At 40.5% G+C, this 24,648-nt stretch overlaps 1 protein-coding gene across 3 annotated transcripts; it reads right to left on the minus strand.

The window, feature by feature from the left end:
• Position 1: 1 nt before the first annotated feature.
• LOC110533616 (protein FAM114A2) lies at positions 2-23,441 on the minus strand. 3 transcript variants are annotated; one of them, XM_021618014.2, is made up of 14 exons: positions 23,331-23,441; positions 16,227-16,500; positions 15,274-15,373; positions 14,988-15,089; positions 14,720-14,811; positions 14,484-14,618; positions 14,221-14,379; positions 13,559-13,682; positions 11,579-11,664; positions 11,265-11,363; positions 11,034-11,173; positions 10,782-10,854; positions 2,526-2,579; positions 2-768 (listed from the first exon to the last, which is right to left on the minus strand). In XM_021618014.2, the coding sequence occupies exons 2-14, from the start codon at positions 16,431-16,433 to the stop codon at positions 667-669; spliced, it is 1,473 nt and encodes a 490-aa protein (XP_021473689.2). In that variant the 5' UTR covers positions 16,434-16,500; positions 23,331-23,441; the 3' UTR covers positions 2-666. The 3 variants fall into 3 exon arrangements, with proteins under 3 accessions (XP_021473689.2, XP_021473688.2, XP_021473690.2); XM_021618013.2 differs by having other exon boundaries at positions 16,227-16,523; positions 23,331-23,438; XM_021618015.2 differs by having other exon boundaries at positions 686-789; positions 16,227-16,523; positions 23,331-23,438.
• Positions 23,442-24,648: the final 1,207 nt, after the last annotated feature.

Here is a 24,648-nt window from a genome sequence, read left to right on the forward strand (position 1 = left end):
GTAAGACATTATCTTTATTTGAAAAGCGTAAAATACCTGATGTAAAATAGCTCAAAAAGTCAAAGGAAAACCTGATACAGTTCCAAGACACAGATGACCACAATCACTTTTCCTACTAAGATACAATTACAATAGTTGTCATCATTCAATTACTAATATTCTGGTTATACAATTACACCTGAAGATAAACAGGGAGGCATGTGTGCCAAAGCAATATCACATTCATTTGCAATACAGACACCTGAAGTACTTATCCTGAAGGGGGTTATCCTGAAGTCCTGGTGTTATGAATAATGCATTGAATCATGGTAATTGTGAGACATGGAAAAGTCTATATTCAGAATTTCTCAATTAATGTCAGTACATAAGCACAGTATTTGTATGAGAAACGCAGACATCAATGTCATTCAAACATGTCAGCTCTAGACTCCTCAAATACTGTCCATTGGTATATCTACTGTACTGGTATATCTACTAACAGCACTACAATACTCCACAACGAGTAAACACCGTTTGTCAAAGGTAAATTTCTTCTGAGGCGTGGCACTTTAGATAGGCATCGAAATAAATATAAAATAAAGCTGAGGAAGTATTTTTAAAACCGCAATGACATGTATATGCTTTTTGTCAGGGTCCCTTGTTCGCACAGCTGGCAGAGAGATGTGGTCACTGTTGGTTAGAGTCAGCACTACTTTGAATGTGGGACACCTCTAATACAGGCATGAGGAGCTGGAAGGAATCCTGGATGTACGATGCACTGTTTGAAGCCTAAAGAAGACGAGATACATACAGTACATAGATACAGTTGAAGTCAGAAGTTTACATACACTTAGGTTGGAGTCATTAAAACTCGTTTTTCAACCACTTCACACATTTCTTGTTAACAAACTATAGTTTTGGTTAGGACATCTACTTTGTGCATGACACAAGTCATTTTTCCAACAATTGTTTACAGACAGATTATTTCATTTATAATTCACTGTATCAAAATTCCAGTGGGTCAGAAGTTTACATACACTAAGTTCACTGTGCATTTAAACAGCTTGGAAAATTCCTGAAAATGATGTCATGGCTTTAGAAGCGTCTGATAGGACAATTGACATCATTTGAGTGTACCTGTAGATATATTTCAAGGCCTACCTTCAAACTCAGTGTCTCTTTGCTAGACATCATGGGAAAATCAAATGAAATCAGCCAAGACCTCAGAAAACAAATTGTAGACCTCCACAAGTCTGTTTCATCCTTGGGAGCAATTTCCAAATGCCTGAAGGTACAACATTTATCTGTACAAACAATAGTACGCAAGTATAAACACCATGGGACCACGCAGCCGTCATACCGTTCAGGAAGGAGACGCGTTCTATCTCCTAGAGATGAATGTACTTTGGTGCGAAAAGTGCAAATCAATCCCAGAACAACAGCAAAGGACCTTGTGAAGATGCTGGAGGAAACAGGTACAAAAGTGTCTATATCCACAGTAAAACGAGTCCTATATCAACATAACCTGAAAGGCCGCTCAGCAAGGAAGAAGCCACTGCTCCAAAACCACCATAAAAAAGCCAGACTACGGTTTGCAACTGCACATGGGGACAAAGATCGTACTTTTTGGAGAAATGTCCTCTGGTCTGATGAAACAAAAATAGAATTGTTTGGCCATAATGTTATGTTTGGAGGAAACAGGGGGAGGCTTGCAAGCCGAAGAACACCATCCCAACAGTGAAGAACGGGGGTGGCAGCATCATGCTTTGGGGGTGATTTGCTGCAGGAGGGACTGGTGCACTTCACAAAATACATGGCATCGTGAGGCAGGAAAGTTATGTGGATATATTGAAGCAACATCTCAAGACATCAGTCAGGAAGTTAAAGTTTGCTCGCAAATGGGTCTTCTAAATGGACAATGACCCCAAGCATACTTACAAAGTTGTGGCAAAATGGCTTAAGGACAACAGAGTCAAGGTATTGGAGTGGGCATCACAAAGCCCTGACCTCAGACCTATAGAAAATGTGTGTGAGAGCAAGGAGGCCTACAAACCTGACTCAGTTACACCAGCTCTGTCAGGAGGAATGGACCAAAGTTCACCCAACTTATTGTGGGAAGCTTGTGGAAGGCTACCCAAAACGTTTGACCCAAGTTAAACAATTTTAAAGGCAATGCTGCCAAATGCTAATTGAGTGTATGTAAACGTCTGACCCACTGGGAATGTGATGAAAGAAATAAAAGCTGAAATAAATCATTCTCTATCCTATTATTCTGACATTTCACATTCTTAAAATAAAATGCTGATTCTAACTGACCGAAGACATGGAATTCTTACTAGGATTAAATGTCAGGAATTGTGAAAAAACTGAGTTTAAATGTATTTGGTTAAGGTGTATGTAAACTTCCGACTTCAACTGTACATAAACGATGCAACACATTTGTAAATCTGTCACACACACAAACACACATTGTTATGATTCAGCTTTCAGACAGAATGAAGAGGATGTGATATGCAGCAATGTACGATAATTAATTCGATACAAACCTCCAAAAATACTCCCGTTATGAGTGGATTGAGGACATCTCCATTTTCATTTGACTGCAAAACAAAATGTTTTGGTCTTATTAGTCAGTGAACTAGGAATCTTATACACCTATTAAAGGGATACTTAGGGATTTTGGCAATATAGCCCTTTATTTACTTCCCCAGAGTCAGCTGAACTCACTCACGGATACCATTTTTATGTCTCTGCATCCAGTATGAAGGAAGTTAGAGGTAGTTTTGCGAGCCAATGCTAACTAGTGTTAGCACAATGACTGAACGTCTATGGTATCTACTAGCATGCTTGAAAAAGAAAAGGAGAACTCGGATGCAATAATTGTATAATTAACTTTTTGACAGACAAGCTGTCTTCATCAGTGTATAATGACAAACACTGCAGTTCACTAATTTATATACTTGGAAAGAACACACACAGGTGTCTGTAATCATGGCCAAGTGTAAAATGGCCATAAAAAAAAAATTGCACTCCCCTTCCCAAATGTACACATATTTTCACATGACCCTCCCCCCTCATATAATTATCTCAAAATAATGTTTATGGCCACAAAGAACAATAACTGTAGAGAACCTGTGTTTATAAACATGGATATCGACTTAGACACTTCAGCATGCAGTCAATGCCACCATGGGCTACAGGCCAGAAGGATAAGGGTTCGTCAAACAACACAGACGAGCTTACTCTCCCTGTCTGTTTTATTACACTACAATCAGAGCCTGGTGCAGACAATGATCAGCTAGGGGGAAATCAGATTTTTTTTATGCCATTTATAATTATACAGTGCCTTCAGAAAGTATTCAGACCCCTTGACTTTTTACACATTTTGTTACGTTACAGCCTTATTCTAAAATGTATTAAATATGATTTTTTCCCTCAGCAATCTACACACAATACCCCAGAAATGTTTGTAAATGTATTGAACATTAAAAACAGAAACACCTTATTTACATAAGTATTCAGACCCTTTGCTATGAGACTCAAAATTGATCTCAGCTTCATCCTGTTTCCATTGATCATCCTTGAGATGTTTCTACATCTTGGTTGGAGTCCACCTGTGGTAAATTCAATTGATCGGACATAATTTGGAAAGGCACAGACCTGTCAATATTAGGTCCCACAGTTGAGAGTGCATGTCAGAGCAAAAACCAAGAAATGAGGTCGAAGGAATTGGCCGTAGAACTCCGAGACAGGATTGTGTCGAGGCACAGATCTGGGGAAGGGTACAACAAAATGTCTGCAGCATTGAAAGTCCCCAAGAACACAGTGGCCTCGATCAATCTTAAATAAAAGAAGCTCGGAACAACCAAGTGTCTTTGTAGAGCTGGCCAACCGGCCAAACTGAGAAATCAAGGGAGAAGGGCCTTGGTCAGGGTGGTGACCAAGAACCCAATGGTCACTCTGACAGAGCTCTAAAGTTACTCTGTGGAGATGGGAGAACCTTTCAGAAGGACAACCATATCTGCAGCACTCCACCGCCAGGCCTTTATGGTAGAGTGGCCAGACAGAAGCCACTCCTCAGTAAGAGGCACATGACGCCTGCTTGGAGTTTGCCAAAAGGCACCTAAAGACTCTTTGGCCTGAATGCCAAGCGTCATGTCTGGAGGAAACCTGGCACCATCCCTACGGTGAAGCATGGTGGTGACAGCATCATGCTGTGGGGATTGTTTTTCTGCAGCAGGGACAGGGAGATTAGTCAGGATCGAGGCAAAGATGAATGGAGTAAAGTACAGAGAGATCCTTGATGAAAACCTGCTCTAGAGAGCTCAAGACCTCAGACTGGGGCAAAGCTTCACCTTCGAACAGAACAACGACCCTAAGAACCCAGCCAAGACAACGCAGGAGTGGCTTCGGGACAAGTCTCTGAATGTCCTTGAGTGGCCCAGCCAGAGACCAGACTTGAACCTAATCAAATATCTCTGGAGAGACCTGAAAATAGTTGTGCCGCGACGTTCCCCATCCAACCTGACAGAGCTTGAGAGGACCTGCAGAGAAGAATGGGAGAAACTCTCCAAATACAGGTGTGACAAGCTTGTAGCGTCATACCCAAGAATTGCTGCCAAAGGTGCTTCAACAAATTACTGAGCAAAGAGTCTGAATACTTCTGTAAATTTGATGAGGTTTTTTTATTAACAATAAATTAGCAAACATTTTGAAAAACCTGTTTTTGCTTTATCATTTTGGAGTATTGTCTGTAGATTGATGAGGGGAAAAAACTACGTAACAAAATGTGAAAAAAGTCAACGGGTCTGAAAACTTTCCAAATGCACTGTATACAATATTTGAAACTTATTTTCCACAAACAGGTTTCTGTACCAATGCACTACACAACCAATAAACAAAGCATACAGACTTTGGGCACTTCAAAATCATGGTTTGCGTTTTCCATACCAAAATAAAAAGACTGTCAATCTCAACAAAGATAAAATACATCCCTCACTACCCAGCAGGCTTACCCAGTATTGAAGACATCTCAGAATGTCATTAAACCTTTTGGTGTTTTGTAACATATGTCTCTTTCCGTTCATCAACTGGCCGCTGCACAGTTTGGATTGATTCATTGATTGACTTATTTGTCAGTTAAAATAGTACATATATACAAAAATATTGTTTGGACAATAAAGTCTGGGACTTATTTCCATTGTGGTCCTTATTTATTTTTACATAAATATATACAATACCAGTCAAAAGTTTGGACACACCTACTCATTCCAGGGTTTTTCTTTATTTTGACTATTTTCTACATTGTAGAATAATAGTGAAGACATCAAAACTATGAAATAACACATATGGAATCATGTAGTAACCAAAAAAAGGTGTTAAACAAATCAAAATATATGTTATATTTGAGATTCTTCAAAGTAGACACATTTTGCCTTGATGACAGCTTTGCACATTATTGGCATTCTCTCAACCAGCTTCATGAGGTAGTCACCTGGAATGCATTTCATTTAATAGGTGTGCCTTGTTAAAAGTGTGGAATTTCTTTCCTTCTTAATGCGTTTGAGCCAATCAGTTGTGTTGTGACAAGGTAGGGTGGTATACAGGAGATATCCCTATTTGGTAAAATAAGCAAAGGGAAATGACAGTCCATCATGACTTCAAGACATGAAGATCAGTCAGTTTGGAAAATCTCAAGAACTTTGAAAGTTTCTTCAAGTGCAGTCGCAAAAACCATCAAGTGTTATGATGAATCTGGCTTTCATGGGGACCTCCACAGGAAAGGAAGACCCAGAGTTACCTCTGCTGCAGAGGATAAGTTCATTAGAGTTACCAGCCTGTCACGCCCTGGCCATAGAGAGGCTTTTTATTCTCTATTTTGGTTAGGCCAGCGTGTGACTATGTTCTATGTTCCTTTTTCTATGTTTTGTATTTCTTTGTTTTTGGCCGGGTATCGTTCGGTGCGCTATAGGCCACCCCCCCACAAGTGCCAAGCGAGAGTGGGCAACCAGCCAGGGCGTATTGTCCCGGCTCAGCGCGTTTGGTTTCCGGTACGCCGTTTCGGCCCAGGTAATCCTGCGCCGGCGCTGTGTGCTGTGTCTCCGGGGAGCTGGGAGGGTGCAGTGCGCCCTATGCCTGCGCTCCACCCGTGCCGGGCGAATGTGGGCATTGAGCCTAAGGGAGAGGTGCGAGTGGTATGCACCAGATCTCCAGTGCTCACCCACAGTCCGGTTCAACCTGTGCCTGCACTCTGGAGGGTCCGGGCTAAAGTGGTCATCCAGCCTGGAGGAGTGGTGCCAAGGCTGCGCACCAGAGCTCCATTGCTCCCCACAGCCCTGTCCATCCGGTGCCTCCTCCACGCACCAGGCTTTCTCTCCGTCTCCTCCCTCCAGGTTCTCCCGCCTGTCCGGCGCTTCCAGAGTCTCCCTCCAGTCAGGAGCTGCCAGAACCGCCTGTCAGTCAGGAGCTGCAGGAGCCGCCCGTCAGTCAGGAGCTGCCAGAGCCGCCCGTCAGTCAGGAGCTTCCAGAGTCGCCCTTCATTCCGGAGCTGCCAGAGTCGCCCTTCATTCCGGAGCTGCCAGAGTCGCCCTTCACTCCGGAGCTGCCAGAGTCGCCCTTCACTCCGGAGCTGCCAGAGTTGCCCTTCCCCCGGAGCTGCCAGAATCGCAGCCCCTCAGTCCAGTGGCGCCCTCTTCGAGGGTCTGCAGTCCAGGGCCCACTGCGAGGGTGGGTCAAGACACCTAAGTGGGTCAAGACTGAGGTGGAGCGGGGTCCACATCCCGCACCCGAGCCACCGCCGTAAGAAGGCCCACCCGGACACTGCCCTTTAGAGTCAGGTTGTGCGGCCGGAGTCTGCACCTTTGGGGGGGGGGGGAGGGTACTGTCACGCCCTGGCCATAGAGAGGCTATTTTGGTTAGGACAGGGTGTGACTAGGGTGGGCGTTCTATGTTCCTTTTTCTATGTTTTGTATTTCTTTGTTTTTGGCCAGGTATGGTTCTCAATCAGGGACAGCTGTCTGTCGTTGTCTCTGATTGAGAACCATACTTAGGCAGCCTGTTTTCTGTTTTGTGTTGATGCACCTTACAGGACTGTTTCGTTCGTCAGTTTGTTGTTTTTGTTCAGTATTCATCTTTATTAAAATTATTATGAATACGTACCACGCTGCACTTTGTCCTCTTCTCCCGACAACAAACGTTACACAGCCTCAGATTTCAGTCCAAATAAATGCTTCAAAGAGTTAAAGTAACAGACACATCTCAACATCAACTGTTCAGGGTAGACCATGTGAATCAGGCCTTAATGGTCGAATTTCTGCAAAGAAACCACTACTAAAGGACACCAATAATAAGAAGAGATTTGCTAGGGCCAAGAAACACGAGCAATTGACATTAGACCGGTGGAAATAAGTCCTTTGGTCTGATGAGTTCAAATTTGACATTTTTGGTTCCAACCAGCTCCAGGCTGTGTAAGGGCTATTTGACCAAGAAGGAGAGTGATGGAGGTCTGCATCAGATGACCTGGCCTCCACAATCACCCAACCTCAACCCAATTGAGATGGTTTGGGATGAGTTGGACCGCAGAATGAATGAAAATAAGACTAAATGCTCAGCATATGTGAGAACTCCTTCAAGACTGTTGGAAAGGTATTCCAGGTGAAGCTGGTTGAGAGAATGCCAATAGTGTGCAAAGCTGTCATCAAGGCAAAGGGTGGGTACTTTGAGATTCTTCAAACGTTTTGTTGACGACATGATTCCATATGTGTTAGAAAATAGTAAAAAAAAATAAAGAAAAACCCTTGAATGAGTAGGTGTCTCCAAACATTTGACTGGTACAAACATTTGACTGGTACTGTCAAATATATATATATATATATATATATATATATATATATATATATATATATATATAAAGGAAGTGAAGTTATGGCCTAAACCCAGAGAGATAGAGATATGCTGGTGACATGCTACAACACCAACATGCATTTCTTTATGTGAGATGGCTACTGCATCTACTATACAGGTATAGACATACAGAGGTAGGGTTATTCATACATTTCCGATCCAAATATTTTATATAAGCATTATATTGTTAGATTATATTAATACTCTGGTAGGCCTGAAACAGCTGAGGCGGCATTGGTACGCACTACGCTCTTAAACTCTTGATGGTTGCTAGTCAGTGCACAGTTACCGTCATCCTGACAGTTCTAAACTTTGCAAGGCATGTCACTTGGCCCATCTCTTCGCATAGCCCACCAGTAAGAAATACCGTGGGAATAAATATCACTGAATGACGAAAATATTGGAATAAAGAAGGCTAATGCAATTCAAAGTCATCTTATCATTGTGATACATATGAAACAATAGCCTCCTGTGTGTGGCACACTGGTCTCATAGACTAGACGTAACATAGTAAATGTAAATCTGTGATATCCAGATTAGTATGATATGCACAGCCAGAAGAGGACTGGCCACCCCTCGGAGCCTGATTCCTTTCTAGGTTTCTTCCTAGGTTCCTGCCTTTCTAGGGAGTTGTTCCTAGCCACCATGCTTTTACATCTGCATTGCTTGCTGTTTGGGGTTTTAGGCTGGGTTTCTGTACAGCACTTTGTGACATCGATTGATGTAAACAGGGCTTTATAAATACATTTGATTGATGTTACATTTGGTATGGTTACATTAGAAAGAAGGTTACCTAAGGCAAAAACAAAAGTACGGTGGTGGTCAGGATGGATGGGTGTGAGTATAATGTGAATGTCTTCAAATCTCATCATGGACAATTTTAGCTAATTAGCAACTTTTCAACTACATACTGCTTTAAGCTACTTTGCAACTAATTAGCAGGTTAGCTAACCCTCCCCTTAACCCTAACTTCTAAACTTAATCCTAACCTTAACCCTAACCCTCAGCTTAGCTAACGTTAGTCAGCTAGCTAATGTTAGCCACCAAGCCACCTAGCTAGAATTTGTAACATATTGTACATTTAGCAAATTTGTAACATACAATACACATTGTAATTCGTAATATATCATACAAAACGGGTGATGACATCCACAAATGAATACATACCATATCATACTAAATGGAGTGTGAATAATATGTAATTATCTGAGACCCCGTTGTGTGTGGTCAACTAGATGATCATTTCAGCATGATTTTGATTGGGACAGCGACATCGCACTGCTTTGAGACAGTGTAAGATTTTTGTTTTCACTGAATCTCCGTTTGGATATTGGTTAAGCTACAATTAGTCTGGGAAAATGTTAGCTAAATTGCTGTGAGTGCTGCTCATGGTCATCTTGTATAGTTGGCTCAATTATTAGAAAATGTTGCCATGTTATGTAGTTTAACAAGTGGATTATTTTGCTAGCAGTCGCTTAGTAGCCTAGGCCTACTCCCGACTAAAAACCTGTGACTTCACTGACTTCTCATCCCTAATTGCTCCTGAAAATTGCTCTGAATAACAGTATACTAAATTACTAAAATGTAAACGTAAAAATGTTGTCTGATAATTAATCAATGTGATTTTATTTCACTGAATTTCCATCTGTACAGGCTATTTGGAGGCGGTATAGCTCATCTATCTATTAGTTTGCTCATCTTGGGGCAGCAGGTAGCCTAGTGGTTAGAGCGTTGGACTAGTAACCGAAAGGTTGCAAGATTGAATCCCCGAGCTGACAAGGTAAACATCTGTTGTTCTGCCCCTGAACAAGGCAGTTAACTCACTGTTCCTAGGCCGTCATTGAAAATAAGAATTTGTTCTTAACAGACTTGCCTAGTTAAATAAAGGTAAAATAAAAAATGAATCTATCACTGATCAGAGACAAGTTGTGTGGGAAAGATATTATTTGTATTTCATTCTGTTATATTCTTACTATAGTAAGTGAGTATACCAAACATTAGGAACACCTTCCTAATATTGAGTTGTCCCCCCCTCCCCCTTTTGCCCTAAGAACAGCCTCAATTCGTTGGGGCATGGGCTCTACAAGGTGTCAAAAGCGTTCCACAGGGAGAATGGCCCATGTTGACTCCAATGCTTCCCACAAGTTGGCTGGATGTCCTTTGGTTGGTGGACCATTCTTGATACACACAGGAAACTGTTGAGGGTGAAAACCCCAGCAGCGTTGCAGTTCTTGACACAAACCATTGCGCCTGGCACCTACTACTGTTCAAAGGCACTTAAATATTTTGTCTTTCCCATTCACCCTCTGAATGGCACACATACACAATCCACGTCTCAATTGTCTCAAGGCCCCCCCATCAACACGGACTGAAGTGGATTTAACAAGTGACATCAATAAGGACTCATAGCCTTCACCTGATCAGTCTATATAATGGAAAGAACAGGTGTTCTAAATGTTTTTTATACTCAGTGTATATGTGTGTTGATAGTAATCGGGTAGGTTTGTCTTGTCTGTTTAATCAACAAAATAACAAATTATTGATTTCATTTGGATGGCGCAGCCATTGCTGCACTGACCCGTACTATAGGCCTAATTAAACTCAAAATACGCCTACCCACATCTGCACACCACAACTACCACTCGGCATAAAAGGCATATGCATAAGAGGGTCATATAAACATCGCCCTATCTGTTTTGTTTACAGGAAAAATACCTTAAATCCTATGCGAAAGCAGTTTTTGTGAAACTCAAAAGACAGTTTATACATTTTCATAGTGAGGCAGTACAATTAAGTTAACATCTGAAGCTGAGTTCTGTGAATGTGGCTTCCAAGAATGTAAGCTTAGTGACAGGAGAAATATACTTTGTGATATAGTTTGTATAGAATCACTACCTTACCCCTATTGTAGTTAAACAGGAGGTGAACTTCTTGGAAAGTAGCGATATCTCTTTACACAACACAATTGTTATTCTGTAAGAGGAGAACAAAATGTTGAGTTAGAGCACAATCGCACACTGGAATATGACAACAATGAGGGTATCAATACACACACGTTATGTCTGAAGGTTAGGGATGTGTGAACCAAAGCTATATCTATGACTAGTAATATAACACTCTGTCTAGATGGCTGATGGTGTGTAGGAACTTACTGCGAGAGGATTTTGGCCTGCTCCAAAGTGGTGACCTTCTGGTTGTTACAGAGCAGGATCATCTCGGCCACTTTGTGGAACTGCTCTATGGATCTGGCTGTTAGCTCAGCCAGGCTTTTGATGGCTGATGAGTGGACATTCTGAGAGGAATCAACAACACTCACATCAGTAGTTACAACAGAAAGAAGCTCCATTCCAATAGTTACAATGTCAGATAATAATTTTGCATACCTCAACAGTATAGGTTTTTGCCACTTCCTCTTCATTCCTTTCTTCTTCCTTTATGGGTTTGGTCATTTGGGCAATCTGGTCACATGCATTCTTACTCACCTGATGAGTGTTTGCAGAGAGAAAATAGGTTCGAGATTAGTGATCTACCATGCCGAAAAAGCAAAGTCGAGTAGTGCTCAGTCCTTTCAAAACGCAGTCCTGACAAAACTCTCCAGAAGATGGCAACAAACACTGCTATATTATTGTACCGCTAGCATGAGGCCATAAGATCACTGGCTTGAAATTCAACCAAAACAGAAATGTATTGTGCCAACCTTGCCAAGTTTGTCAGCTGTTGTGGGTATGTGTAGTCCATCAAGGGCCTCGGTTAATTCCCTCAGAAACTCAGCGGCATCTTCATCTGAAAATAAATATGATTAAACAAAATGTATTGCTTTTGCTCATTGTATTTATCACAAAAACATACTGCCATCTTTCCCTAAAACAAGATAACAATGCTGATGTTTTTCAGTTGAATTATCACCCACAGAAAAAAAAAATAATAGAACAAAAGTATTTTGTTTCTGTTGTGAGTACAGTGGTGACCCATCATTCTGGGCAGGTAGGGCAGAGACCCACCTGTTTTGAGCCCTACCTGTTTAGCAAAAATATATACAGTACCAGTCAAAAGTTTGGGCACATCTACTCATTCAAGGGTTTTTCTTTATTTTTACTATTTTCTAAACTGTGAAGCATTTATTTGGGCTGCAATCTAATGAACTTGTCCTCTGCAGCAGAAGTACAGTGGGGCAAAAGAATTTATTCAGCCACCAATTGTGCAAGTTCTCCCACTTAAAAAGATGAGACAGGCCTGTAATTTTCATCATAGGTACACTTCAACTATGACAGACAAAATGAGATAAAAAAAATCCAGAAAATCACATTGTAGGATTTTTAATCCTACAACAAAAAAAAAAGGTTGAATACATTGGCTATACTCTCAAAACAACTGGGAACTTGAAAATGTCAGACTTCTGAGTGTTCAAGACAACTGGGAACTTTGAAAAAAACAAGCACCGACTGATAAAACTACATGTAGAATGGTCATCCTACTTGGAATTGCAAGTCGGGCACTCAGCACCATAAATCCAGAGAATGCCAGACTTTGATGACACAGTTTGCCCAGAAGGACAGCTCGCTTGCTCATTAATGTCTTTATCAAAATTACGGCTTGCCTCTTATCAGCTCATCGTTCCCGTATGCCATAGTTTGTACATCTCGACTGTTATATTGCTTATATAGGTATATTTCATTATTATCTTATTCATAATTTTCGGCAATGTTGAAATTATGCAATTATGTTGTGGTCTGTAATCATGTTTGCCAGTGACAGTTTCTTCCCATTCAAATATATATTTATTTTCAACAAAAAGTACAGTAATAGACCCATGTAATTCCAGTTGATATTGCGAGGGTTGTTTTGTTTGCGCAATGCGCTGTCTGTGCGTCGGTATTGTGGTAAGTGGATCCTCGTGATTGTATTTTCCTTCCTTTTTAGACCACATAGGCCTAATAAAATACATAGAATGTTAGGCTAACCGTGTTGCTCTCTCTCTCTGTGTGGTGACTTAAAGAAGAGTAGAGTTAAGGCCTGAACATCTTGCTGAATTTATCTAAACTAACATCTGAATTTCTGTCTGTGTCCATTTTGAAAGTGCAGAATGAAGGCCTACCTCGTTTGCTTGCACTTGCTGATACTTAGAGCTAAGTGTTAATGATAGAAGAACAAACATTATGAATTTACTGAACATACATTTTATAATGTTTGTGTATGGTTCAAAAGTAAAAACGAATTTGTTATTATTGAAGGAGAATGCGGTTCTTATTGAGTTACACAAATCCACAAAGAGTCAGTGGAAACCATATTTATTTAAGCAAGTCAGCCATATCAGCTATGGTTTTTAAAAAAGGCAGTAAATGAGGTTGATGGAACTGTTTTCCTGCCAGACTAGGTTCCACTGAAAGCCAGGTGTAGCGGTGGTACGGATTCACTCTATGGTGCTGAAAGGAAAGCTCTGCTGTTGTGACAGCTTTATGTAGGCCCTAACAGTTTGTGGGCACTGTTTGTCACTGTTATAGTGCTGTTTAATGTATTGTTTAATGTTGTGTAGTGGCTTTGTTGGCACGCATCTAAAAAAATTGGCTGCCCCAGCAAGATTTACATGCTAAAATTGTCACTGTTTGAGTACTAAAAGACTGTAAATGTAACATTGTGATAGTAGACTTTATTTGACTGTTCTGTGACGGTAGGCTACCTTTCTTTTCTTCCACCTCCTCGTCGTCAAACTCTACCAGAGAGAAGGGTTCCTTGATGAGCTTCAGGTCCTCTTTAAGTTGGGCCAGCTCCTCTCCAGACAGAGTGGTTATAACAGACTTCACCTACACCACACAACATACAACTGATTCAGTCATAGATAAGATCTACTAAAACGGGTAGGCAACTAGATTCAGTGTACAATTGGTACACTGAAAATTGACTACAACTAGACCCCAAAAGAGATTGTATTTAAAAATAACAATTTTATACCTTGAGACACAAAAAGAGACATGCTCACATATGTATATTTTTACTTTATTTGTGGGAATACTTGGGAACAGATTTCCTATATTAAACTCGTTTTTAGCTGAATACTTGGTGATTTTACAGTTTCAAAGAAAATCACTTGCTAGCCTGTTGCTAGCCCCTGTACTAAAAGAAGCCAGGAGGATTTTAAAGTGCCATGGACCTGTTTTTATATTTCAAGAGGTTGCAATGGCTGTAGGTTCTCCATTTACAAGTGAGCAAAAATACAGCTAACATGATGTTTTATTAATTTCAACGGAAGGCTGTGTGCTGTGTGCAATCAATAATGTTTTGAGAGGCTGTTTACTTGTTTCTTTGTACGAGGTACAAAATGTGGAACTTGCTCAGTATTACCTTTGACTCACTCTCCCTGGAGAGAATCTCCAGAGCTTCCAAGTGGGCTAGGCCCTGGAATTCATCGAACAGCATTCCGTAATGGGCCTTCTTTTCCGTGTCGGAGGAAACCTCCCTGGCTGTTTGATGCTGCTCACGCTCCTTGGCCTCCCGTAAGACCTTCAGCCAAAGCAAAAACCTTATTCAATCTTGGTCAGAAAGCTTTCAAATGCAAATAAAGTGTAAGCACAACACAGGAGGTGGCTTCTCTAACATCCATTCACCTGAGAAAGAGTGTTAGTCTTGATCATCAGACCCTTTGTTTTCTTGAAACCTGGATCTCCCTCTGCTATGACATCCATGGTCTTCTTGCCTATGAACTCCAAGGCATCCAACCCCCCTGTTAGGACTGTTTTCCCCTGGAATATAGATATTTAAGTCAGTAACCAAGTCACTTTTGCCCATAAACAACATATTATGAGGGTAATCGTCAAAAAAGCAGAGAAGCATTGTTTCTTACAGTGCTTTGAACAACACTGCTGAGGGATGAGAACATTCCCATGGCTGATGCTCCATCTCCTTCCCCTTTATCAGTTTCATTACTGGGTTCACCTAGAAGTAATATACATGTCAGACATCAACCTAATGTGCATAGTTGCAACAGTGAAGTACTCTACATCTCCACAACAAACGCATCCTAAATATACTAAGGCTTATCACGGCTGATGCTAAATCCAGAGTGATGACTCGTGTTGATAATGTTGATGACCAGCGTGTGCTATCATTACCTTCTTGTTTGTCCTCCTCTCTAATTGGCGCAGACAGCTCTGTGGAGCTGGGGATTCCCAGTGAAGTCTCTGCCTTCTCAATAGCCTGGGTGATCCCTTGGCCTCAGAATGAAAAGAAAGGAATACATTTATTTGTAGATCTTTGAAAGTGTACCTATGCTGACTGAAAGAGCAGACATATTGTTTAACATGACACCATAATGATAATACAAACTGACTATTACTCAGAGACAAACCAAAAACTCTGACATTAAAATATGTACATCCATTTTTTGGATCTCCTCACCTACAGTGGCCACAGTGGCCGAGGCCGTTAACATGATGGACTTTCCCCAGCTCCCCCAGTAGCCCCATCCTCCCCGGGCTACTGTCAACTCACTGGATGCCTGGAGGAGAGTGAGAGATGGAGAAAGAAAATGTTGGTACCGGACTCTACCGTTTGTAGCCTGTACAGCTATAATAAAACCTAAACCATATCCAGACCTTAAAAGGGACAATCAGCAGTTGCTACATCAGTTTTTTTTTTAGATATACACTACCATTCAAAAGTTTGGGGTCACTTTGTTTCTGGCCATTTTGAGCCTGTAATTGAACACACAAATGATCAATTAGCCTTTTAAAATGATAAACTTGGATTAGCTAACACAACATGCCATTGGAATACAGGAGTGATGGTTGCTGATAATGGGCCTCTGTGCACCTATGTAGATATTCCATTAAAAAAATCAGCCGTTTCCAGCTACAATAGTCATTTACAACATTAACAATGTCTACACTGTATTTCTGATCAATTTGATATTATTTTAATGGTCAAAAAAATTGCATTTCTTTCAAAAACAAGGACATTTCTAAGTGACCCCAAACTTTTGAACGGTAGTGTAAATGAATTATATGTACCCACTAATTCTTGAAGAAGCTGAGCTTAGTTGCACTGTCATCCCATCAGAACCAAAAATATGACCTTGTTTTACTCAAATGTTTATAAGCAAAGTAAATATTAACAAACACTATATAGCCTCAAAACATGGTTAAAACTATAATGTTGATATCATGGATGGTCGGTCCCTGCATCCATAGCTCTATCTATGAATTTGAGAGAAAAAAATTATTCAGACCCATCACTCAGCTTTTTACCAAAACAGTTGCGGGAGCACGCTTTGTTATTGTTTCAACTGCTGATTGGTCTTTTAAGTTAAGCTTATTGACTCTTTCACCCAGCTGTATCACATCATGTCTTACCTTGGCAGGCTCTTCTTCTACTTTGGGTTTCTCCTCCTGAATCTCCTGGACTTCAACTGGAGGTTTTGGCTCTGGTCTTTTCCTGGTCTTCCTTTCCTTTCTGGTCGGGGTGACATCTGTGGAGTTATCTGTGGTGCTGTCTCCAGTTGGTATCTGTGGAGAGCTGTCTGGTGTCTGTTGAGCACTGTCTGTTAGTGTCACAGGCATGGGTTGCTGCAGTGGGGCCTCTGTCTCTGCGAACTCAGAACTCCCAGCAGGGTCACTGGGGGCTTTGCTGTCCGACATATTAACACATACCTGTTGTTATTTGATGAAAATAAAATAAGAACTTCATGTGCAATGTACAATGGCAACTAAAAACAGGTTTAAAAAGGACATTCTATCCAATCATTAAGCTGGAGGTAGAGGTCTCGTGCCATACTGACAAGGCATTTTCTTGCAGATTTAGTCTACCTAGCTAGCTAGATTAGCTAAATGACAGATTAGGTACTGATACTCAGAAACTAAGATAACAGTTGTCTGAGCCAAACATAAGATGGCAAGGTAGGCAGTGTTACATAAAACACATTCAAGGTGAAGTAATTCTACACTCCCTGGAGGAATATTACTTGTATTATTTATTTTTTTACATTTTCTGACAAGCGAGCACTTAGATGTGGTAATTTTCACATTCTCATAAATTCATAGAATGTTTGGTAATTACTATAGTACGGCATTTGTGAAAATTCTATAGCAATATAGAGTGGGAAAGCAGCCGTGCGTTTGGACAATTAATAGACACTGCAGTAAATAAAACCTAATAAAATAAAAAACATCTGTCCTGTCCAGGACCAGAGTCCACGCAGACCGGTGCGGCATAGCCAATCAGTTTTTTTATTTAATTTTTTATTTCACCTTTATTTAACCAGGTAGGCCAGTTGAGAACAAGTTCTCATTTACAACTGTGACCTGACCATCTGGTGACCACCCTGGTGAAGACGACGAGCACGCAGATGAGCTTCGCTGAGACAGTTTCTGACCGTTTTTGACAGGTTGTGCAAACCCACAGTTTCATCAGCTGTCCGGGTGGCTGGGCTCAGACAATTCCACAGGGGAAGAACCCGGATATGGAGGTCCTGGGCTGGCGTGTCTGTAGTTGTGAGGCGGGTTTGACAAGCTGACAAATTCTCTAAAACGATGTAGGAGGCGGCATATGGTAGACAAATGAACATGACATTTTCTGGCAACAGCCTGACATTCCTGCAGGCAGCATACCAATTGCTCGTTCCTCAAAACTTGAGACATCTGTGGCATTGTGTTGTGTGACAAAACTGCAAATGTAAGAGTTGCCTTTTATTGGTCCCAGCACAAGGTGCACCTGTGTAATGATATATATTTAAGTTTAATCAGCTTCTTGATATGTCACTCCTGTCAGGTTGATTGATTATCTTGGCAAAGGACATATGCTCACTAACAGGGATGTAAACAAATATGTGCACAACATTTGAGAGAAATACGCTTTTTTGTTGTTGAGAGAAATAAGCTTTGAACATTTCTGGGATCTTTTATTTCAGGTCATGAAACATGGGATCAACACTTTACATGTTGCATTTATATTTTTGTTCATTCTACATATTTAAACAATTTGTTCAGGTGTATTTTGTGACTTTTGGCGAACGTGTTCTAATGCTCTAAAGTCATGCTGTTGCTACTGCCTGTAAACACACAGTCCAGTTCAAAGTGAATGATGGCACGCCCGTGTGGCAAATTGCTTTTTTGCATATAGGCCAACTGTAGCCACGCTCAAGGTCCTAAACAATATCATAACCGGACCTCTGGCAGTCTCTATGGGGGTGCCACAGGGTTCAATTCTCAGGCCGACTCTCTTCTCTGTATACATCAATGATGTCGCTCTTGCTGCTGGTGATTCTCTGATCCACCTCTACACAGACAACACCATTCTGTATACTTCTGGCCCTTCTTTGGACACTGTGTTAACAAACTTCCAGACGAGCTTCAATGCCTCCTTCCGTGGCCTCCAACTGCTCTTAAATGCAGTAAAACTAATGCATGCTCTTTAACCGATCGCCGCCCGCCACGCCCGCCCGTCTAGAATCACTACTCTGGACGGTTCTGACTTAGAATATGTGGACAACTACCTAGGTGTCTGGCTAGGCTGTAAACTCTCCTTCCAGACTCACATTAAATATCTGTAGTCCAAAATTAAATCTAGAATCGGCATCCTTCACTCATGCTGCCAAACATATCCTCATAAAACTGACTATCCTACTGATACTTGACTTTGGCGATGTAATTTACAAAATAGCCTCCAACACTCTACTCAGAAAATTGGATGTAGTCTATCACAGTGCCATCCGTTTTGTCACCAAAGCCCCATATGCTACCACCACTGCGACCTGTACGCTCTCGTTGGCTGGCCCTCGCTTCAATTCCTAATTTGGCCACCGTGGCCACCTGGAGGTCACCAGATACTGACTGGTTTTCTGATCCACGCCTTTACCTTTTTTTTTAAGGTAGCCATGACCAACAGATGCCTATTCGTATTCCCAGTCATGTGAAATCAATAGATTATGGCCTAATGTATTTATTTCAGTTGACTAATTTCCTGATATGAACTATAATTCAGTAAAATCTTAGAAATGATTGCATGTTTCATTTATATTTTTGTTCAATGTACATACCACGGGAGTCCTCTTACATTTGGGAACATCACAGTCCAAACAACCATTAAAAGGAAGGCTCTTTCCCTCAGTTGCCCATGCACATCAACAACAACAGGATCAACAACTAACGCTAGCAGAGCGAGATTAGCTAAAAATCTAATCAGGGATAAACCCTCTCAAATGTGTTCAGCTAGTTGGCCGTCAAAATTGCACTGATAACCGATGGGGAATAATAACCCGCTTGTCCCGTTGTCAAGGAAGTGAGTTTGTGTTTATACAGGACCTCCCGCCCCCAACTACAGTCAATCAATCATGTCAATGCGGAGCCCTCAATATTGTTAAAACATTTTGGATGCGCACAGCGATGCGGTATGGAGTGCAATTTGGCCTCTGCGAGACAACGCAAATACGTCACACCCTCCACCAAGAGCCCTTACAAAAAAAGATGGCAGTTTTGAATCTGCAATAAAAGTAGTTGTTGACTGTGTTATTTTGGACGCAGTAATTGCAGAATAACTGCAAAGTACTACAGTTGAACTGCAGCTATACTTCACTGTAACTGCAGTTACACTGCAAAAGTACTGCAGTGAAAAAAAGTGTTATTTTGGATGCAGTATTTGCAGTTATACTGAATTCTGACTGCAACCTTTTTTCGTAAGGGAGCCTCCAACCATATTTTCGGATTAAGCATAAATTGGCTTTGACTCGATTGCATATCTCACTGCTTTCTTCCTGCTTCCATGCACTGTGCTCTCCTGACGCCAAATAATCAGCATTTCTTAATATTAATTCAACGGATTGTGGTCAGTGGAATATGGTGTTAGGAAATTGCATACCTACTGTTAATAACAGTATTTATGAAAATGTATTACAAGTGCATAACTAGATTGTCATTTTCCATTACGAAATATTGTTGGAAAAATACTTTTTTATCATTATTTTGGTGCAATGTTTTCATAAACCATGTACCATGTTGATTGGCAAAAAACAAATGTTGACGTTTGTCACATTACTGCTAAATAATGTGTTTGTCATGATGTGCGCACTCTGCAGTTTAAAAATAATCCAAAGGGTGGCAGCCTAGACCACAAATTAATGTTTTGCATGAAACAGTGTTCTGTTTATGTGCAATATAGCAGGATTGGGATTTTAGGCTGCCATTTTTAGGATTATGTTGGAATTGAGTAAACTCACATTAGCAGAAGGTTTATATTATAAATGTAGAGTGGGGGGACACAGACAACCTTTGCAAATAATACGTACAAACTCATGCACCAAACACGCTTGAAAATACAAATTTTATAGTATTGGGGTAATAAATCAGATTCCAAGGTAAATTATTTCTACCTATTTAATTACACAAAAACAAATATACCCCCTCCAACCCCTCCCTTCCCCTGAGGAACCTGAGAAAGTTTGTGAGTTTTACGTTTCACAATTTTGAACAAATGTACATACCAACATACACCCTATATTACACAGTAATAGGATGTTAGTCCATCCATGCAGATTATAAATTAAACAAAATTATACTGTAGGTAAAAAAAATCCCAAGTCTTTGTGTGTGTTACGTTACAACAGTGAAAGAAAGCTACTTTCCTGTTGAGGGTAGCATCAATCTACATCACCTATTTGTCAGCTGTGCAAACCTGTTTATGATTTCACTCTTTTCCAAGTGTGTTAACTATATCTTTGTCAAATGTCAAGACAGCCTGGTGATGCATTCTATCTTGGGTCATTGTGCTCCTAAACCAGGTATGTAGACATCTTAACGCACTGAAAGATCTCTCATAGCTGCTAACTGGGTTGGTCAGCGCAGCCTGTATGATTGATTTCAGTGATTGGAACATACCAGGGTCTAACAGTTTATACAGTTTATACTCACAAGACATGCCAGAAGTGGCATCTTTTTGGGGGGTACTTCCTATGGCTTGAAAGGACTATGATACATGTTTGTCTTGTGTGGGCCTTCCCTTTCCTGTGTTCTCCTCTCTCGCTCCTCCCTTTTCCATGCTGTCTGAAATTGTGCTTTTCCTGAATCCACTATATTATTACAATGAATAGTATCAGTACAGTTGCACAATGGAGTATTCTGAACACAAAAACAGAGAGTGAAAGAGAGAAGCAATATGAAGAACTGGAGAACTGTTATATAATATTTACCTGAATTGAGCTAAAGGTAAAATATGGGATAAATTATGTTCCTTAATGATAATAGCAGTTCACGCAATCTTAAATCTGATGAACATTTAACTGTCTTAGTTTATCACTAACCACGATATCTGTGTTTTCTCTCTCTCTCTCTCCCTCTCTCTCTCTCTCTCTGTTCTACTGTACGCTCCTCTGTCTCTTTATGTAGATGCAGAATAATATCAGTGCATTTGCAATTGTGGGCAAAAGACGGCGGGGCTGAGCCAAAATCATTCAGGGCTTGCCAGGTCTGGTGACGTCAATGGTTCAAGTTCAACATAGAAGTTCTATCTAGCAAAGCAATTCACGTTTCTTGCCAGCCAACCAAATGACACCTGCATCTTTAGCTGTAGCCACCAAAAAAAGATACATGGGGAAAAAGTCGGTCACTCACCCACTCCTCCAATGACAAGACATCCTCCCAGCAGTTAGCTAGCTAATGTTAGGCTCCTTGTTTTCAGCTTGCTAAATAAATAATTATCTACATAAATAGATACGCTAGCCTAGGGGTGTCAAACTCAATCACCGAAATGGCCATATTGAAAAAAACGTTTATAAAAATAAAACGTGCCCCAAACTGGCCATTGTGTTATTAAAAACAAATGCTGTATATAGAATTTTAACATGTTTAAAAAACGAGATAAAAAACACTCTCCGGCCTTTGCAGATGTGAATAATATGCTGCGACCCTAATGAAAAACGAAATTTACTCCAAACAAGAACGTTGTTGTAACATTTAAACTTAAAACATGTTTTTGTTTTTTTGCAATGCATGGATCACCTGTGTGGTTGAATGCAACACTGCTGTATGGTGCACTCAAAATGTATTGTAGTTGAGTAGCCAGCCTAGGGTACTGTTGAAATTTGCTGTTTCTCCTTTGCATGGTGTTTTGTTGCAGGTCTACTTTTTTGGTTATCCATTGTCAAGGTTTAGAAACCAAAGCCATACTGAAACCAGTGTTGCCAACTAATTTTCAGGTTAAGTTGCTAGAGGCAGGTTGATTTGTTGCTAAAAGTTGCTAAATGACGTTGTGATGTAATTGCGTGATAACGTAAAACTGCGTCATTACGTAGACTACATAATAGCGTTACTTAAATTGACTGGCCATCCCGGCAAAAAATATGATTTGACATTTGTTCCGGTACAGACTCGCACTATTTTCCGTACTTCTGACTGTACAATTTTGATTGATGTTGTAAGTTCTGTTCAAGCTCAAACATTCGTGACCAACTATATTCATTGGGTTTGGCTCGTCGAACCCGTGCTACTGCTGATGTAGTCAGCCAAAATTGATTTGCAATTTGCTGAAATTGCTGCTGGCCTGCTGCTGCCTGTGCACCAGCTGAGCGCCTGCTGGTGACGTCACTCACAACGCACTTTTGCAGCCAGGCACGTGTGTTGTGACAGTGTGTGACAGAGAAAATCGTTTTGTGTCATTTAGAGGGGAAATGCGTGCATTTTAGCGTTTGAGTCACTTTTCAAAAGTTGCTAAAAGTTCCAAATAAATGTTTAAAAGTAGCTAAATTTGTTGCTATGTGCTGTTTGAAAAGAAGTTGCCAGGGTAGTCTGAAAAGTTGCTAAATCTAGCAACAAAATTGCTAAATTGGCACCACTGACTGAAACATTTTAGTAGCCTAGCTAGGACTGTGGCATCTGTCTGTACACGTTCCCTCCAATGCGCGAAATGTATTGGTGAATTATATTTATCATGCATTGAACTGCATCTGTCTATTCTACCAAAAATGCCTTATTGTACGTCATGGAATTTTGAGTCAAATATAACCTATTTTTAAAACCTCGTACAAAGTTAGTTTCGAAGCATAGACTGGAAAATGTATATTTTTGACTGATATTATGATTGTCGGTCTGTTTGTTTCATATCTGTTTCATATCAGGGGCGGCAGGTAGCCTAGTGGTTAGCGCATTGGGCCAGTAGCCGAAAGGTTGCAAGATCGAATCCCCGACGTGACACGGTAAAAATCTGCCCCTGAACAGTTCCTTGGCCATCGTTGTAAATAAGAATTTGTTCTTAACTGACTTGCCTAGTTAAATTAGAGTTGTAAAGACGCTGTCAGTTCCACGCTAGCTTGTTTTAATTTCTTCTAGAAATGTGACAGATAAAAGTCTACGAAATAAGCTTACTAGCTTCTTTTTAATCTAATATTGCTATCATTTCTTCTAGAAAGGTGATAAAAGTCTACGAAATAAGTTACATTGTTTAAATAAAGGCCACAAATTGACGTTACAAACCTAGCAATTGTATCCGAAAAGTCATAATATTCTTGATTTTATTCTTTATCTTGCAAGGGCTTGTGCTACTAGCCACGTCACACGATGATTTGTTTGGGTTGAGAGTTTCCTCTACTGCTAGGCGCGTGGATTTCCTGTACAAAATAGTACACATCGCCACCTGCTGAGCGGGAGTGAAAAAACATTCGCCAGTTGGTTTAATTAGTTTATTAGGGCCAAAATCAAATGACCAAAGATAGCGCCTAGATAACTAGAGATAACAACTTGCAATATAACGAACAATGTAAATGTCAATCAGCATACTGTACTTTGAACGTCTATGTTGATCTATCTATGCAGATTCTGACCACCATACATACAGTGCCTTCAGAAAGTATTTACAGGCCTTAAGTGCTAGAGTGACCACATGTCCGGGACAGTCCTGCATTTTGGCCCTTAGTTCCGGGTCCCATAACTAAACTATAATGTCCTGCATTTTATCAACAAATTCAAGCACCACTAATTTAGGAAAACAAGGTTGATTTGTCCCGTATTTCAGTCAGACATTCTAAATGGTCTATTATAGTCCTGTTGCACTTATGAAAATATATCTACTGGTGACGTTAAACCCTTCTCAAATTGTTTTTTAGATCTTATATTCTGCGCAGCGCAAGAGGAGACATAGGCCAATATCATAGGCAACAAATTTTTATCAAAATCCTTTCGAGCTAAATTCCAGCTAAACTTGGAGAGGACAGTTAGGTGTAACTACTTACAAAATGTGTGCTTCTGATGAAGGGCTACAAAAGTAGCCTAAGTAAATGGCATTATTGGACTAAATGCATATTCCCATGAAATTGATTTAGAACAAATGATTGGCATACGATGCTGCCAACATGTTGTAGGCTACACTATCCCGCAAATGTCCCACAAAATCATTCTGTTGGGTATTTTAAATGTGGTCACCCTACTCTTGACTTTTTTCACATTTTCTTACATGGATTAAAATGGATTAAAAATATAGTTTTTGTCAGTGGCCTACACACAATAACCCATAATGTCGAAGTGGAAATATGTTTTCAAAATTTGTACAAATGATTTAAGTATGAAAAGCTAAAATGTCTTGAGTCAATAAGTATTCAACCCCTTTGTCATGGCAAGCCTAAATAAGTTCAGGAGTGAACATTTGCTTAACATGTCACATAATAAGTTGCATGGACTCTGTGTGCAATAATAGTGTTTAACATGATTTTTGAATGACTACTTCACCTCTCTACCCCACACATACAATTATCTGTAAGGTCCCTCAGTATAGCAGTGAATTTCAAACACAGATTCA

The sequence above is a fragment of the Oncorhynchus mykiss genome, chromosome 10 (assembly GCF_013265735.2).
Source record: "Oncorhynchus mykiss isolate Arlee chromosome 10, USDA_OmykA_1.1, whole genome shotgun sequence".
Lineage (NCBI taxonomy): Eukaryota > Metazoa > Chordata > Actinopteri > Salmoniformes > Salmonidae > Oncorhynchus > Oncorhynchus mykiss.

Excerpts from the sequence above, each read along its gene's own strand:
- LOC110533616 (XM_021618013.2), bottom strand. The coding sequence starts at position 16,511 with ATGTCGGACAGCAAAGCCCCCAGTGACCCTGCTGGGAGTTCTGAGTTC. Across the intron at positions 14,619-14,719 it reads GCAGTGTTGTTCAAAGCACT|GGGAAAACAGTCCTAACAGG; the intron begins GTAAGAAACAAT and ends TCTATATTCCAG. Across the intron at positions 10,855-11,033 it reads CAGGCCAAAATCCTCTCGCA|AATAACAATTGTGTTGTGTA; the intron begins GTAAGTTCCTAC and ends CTCCTCTTACAG.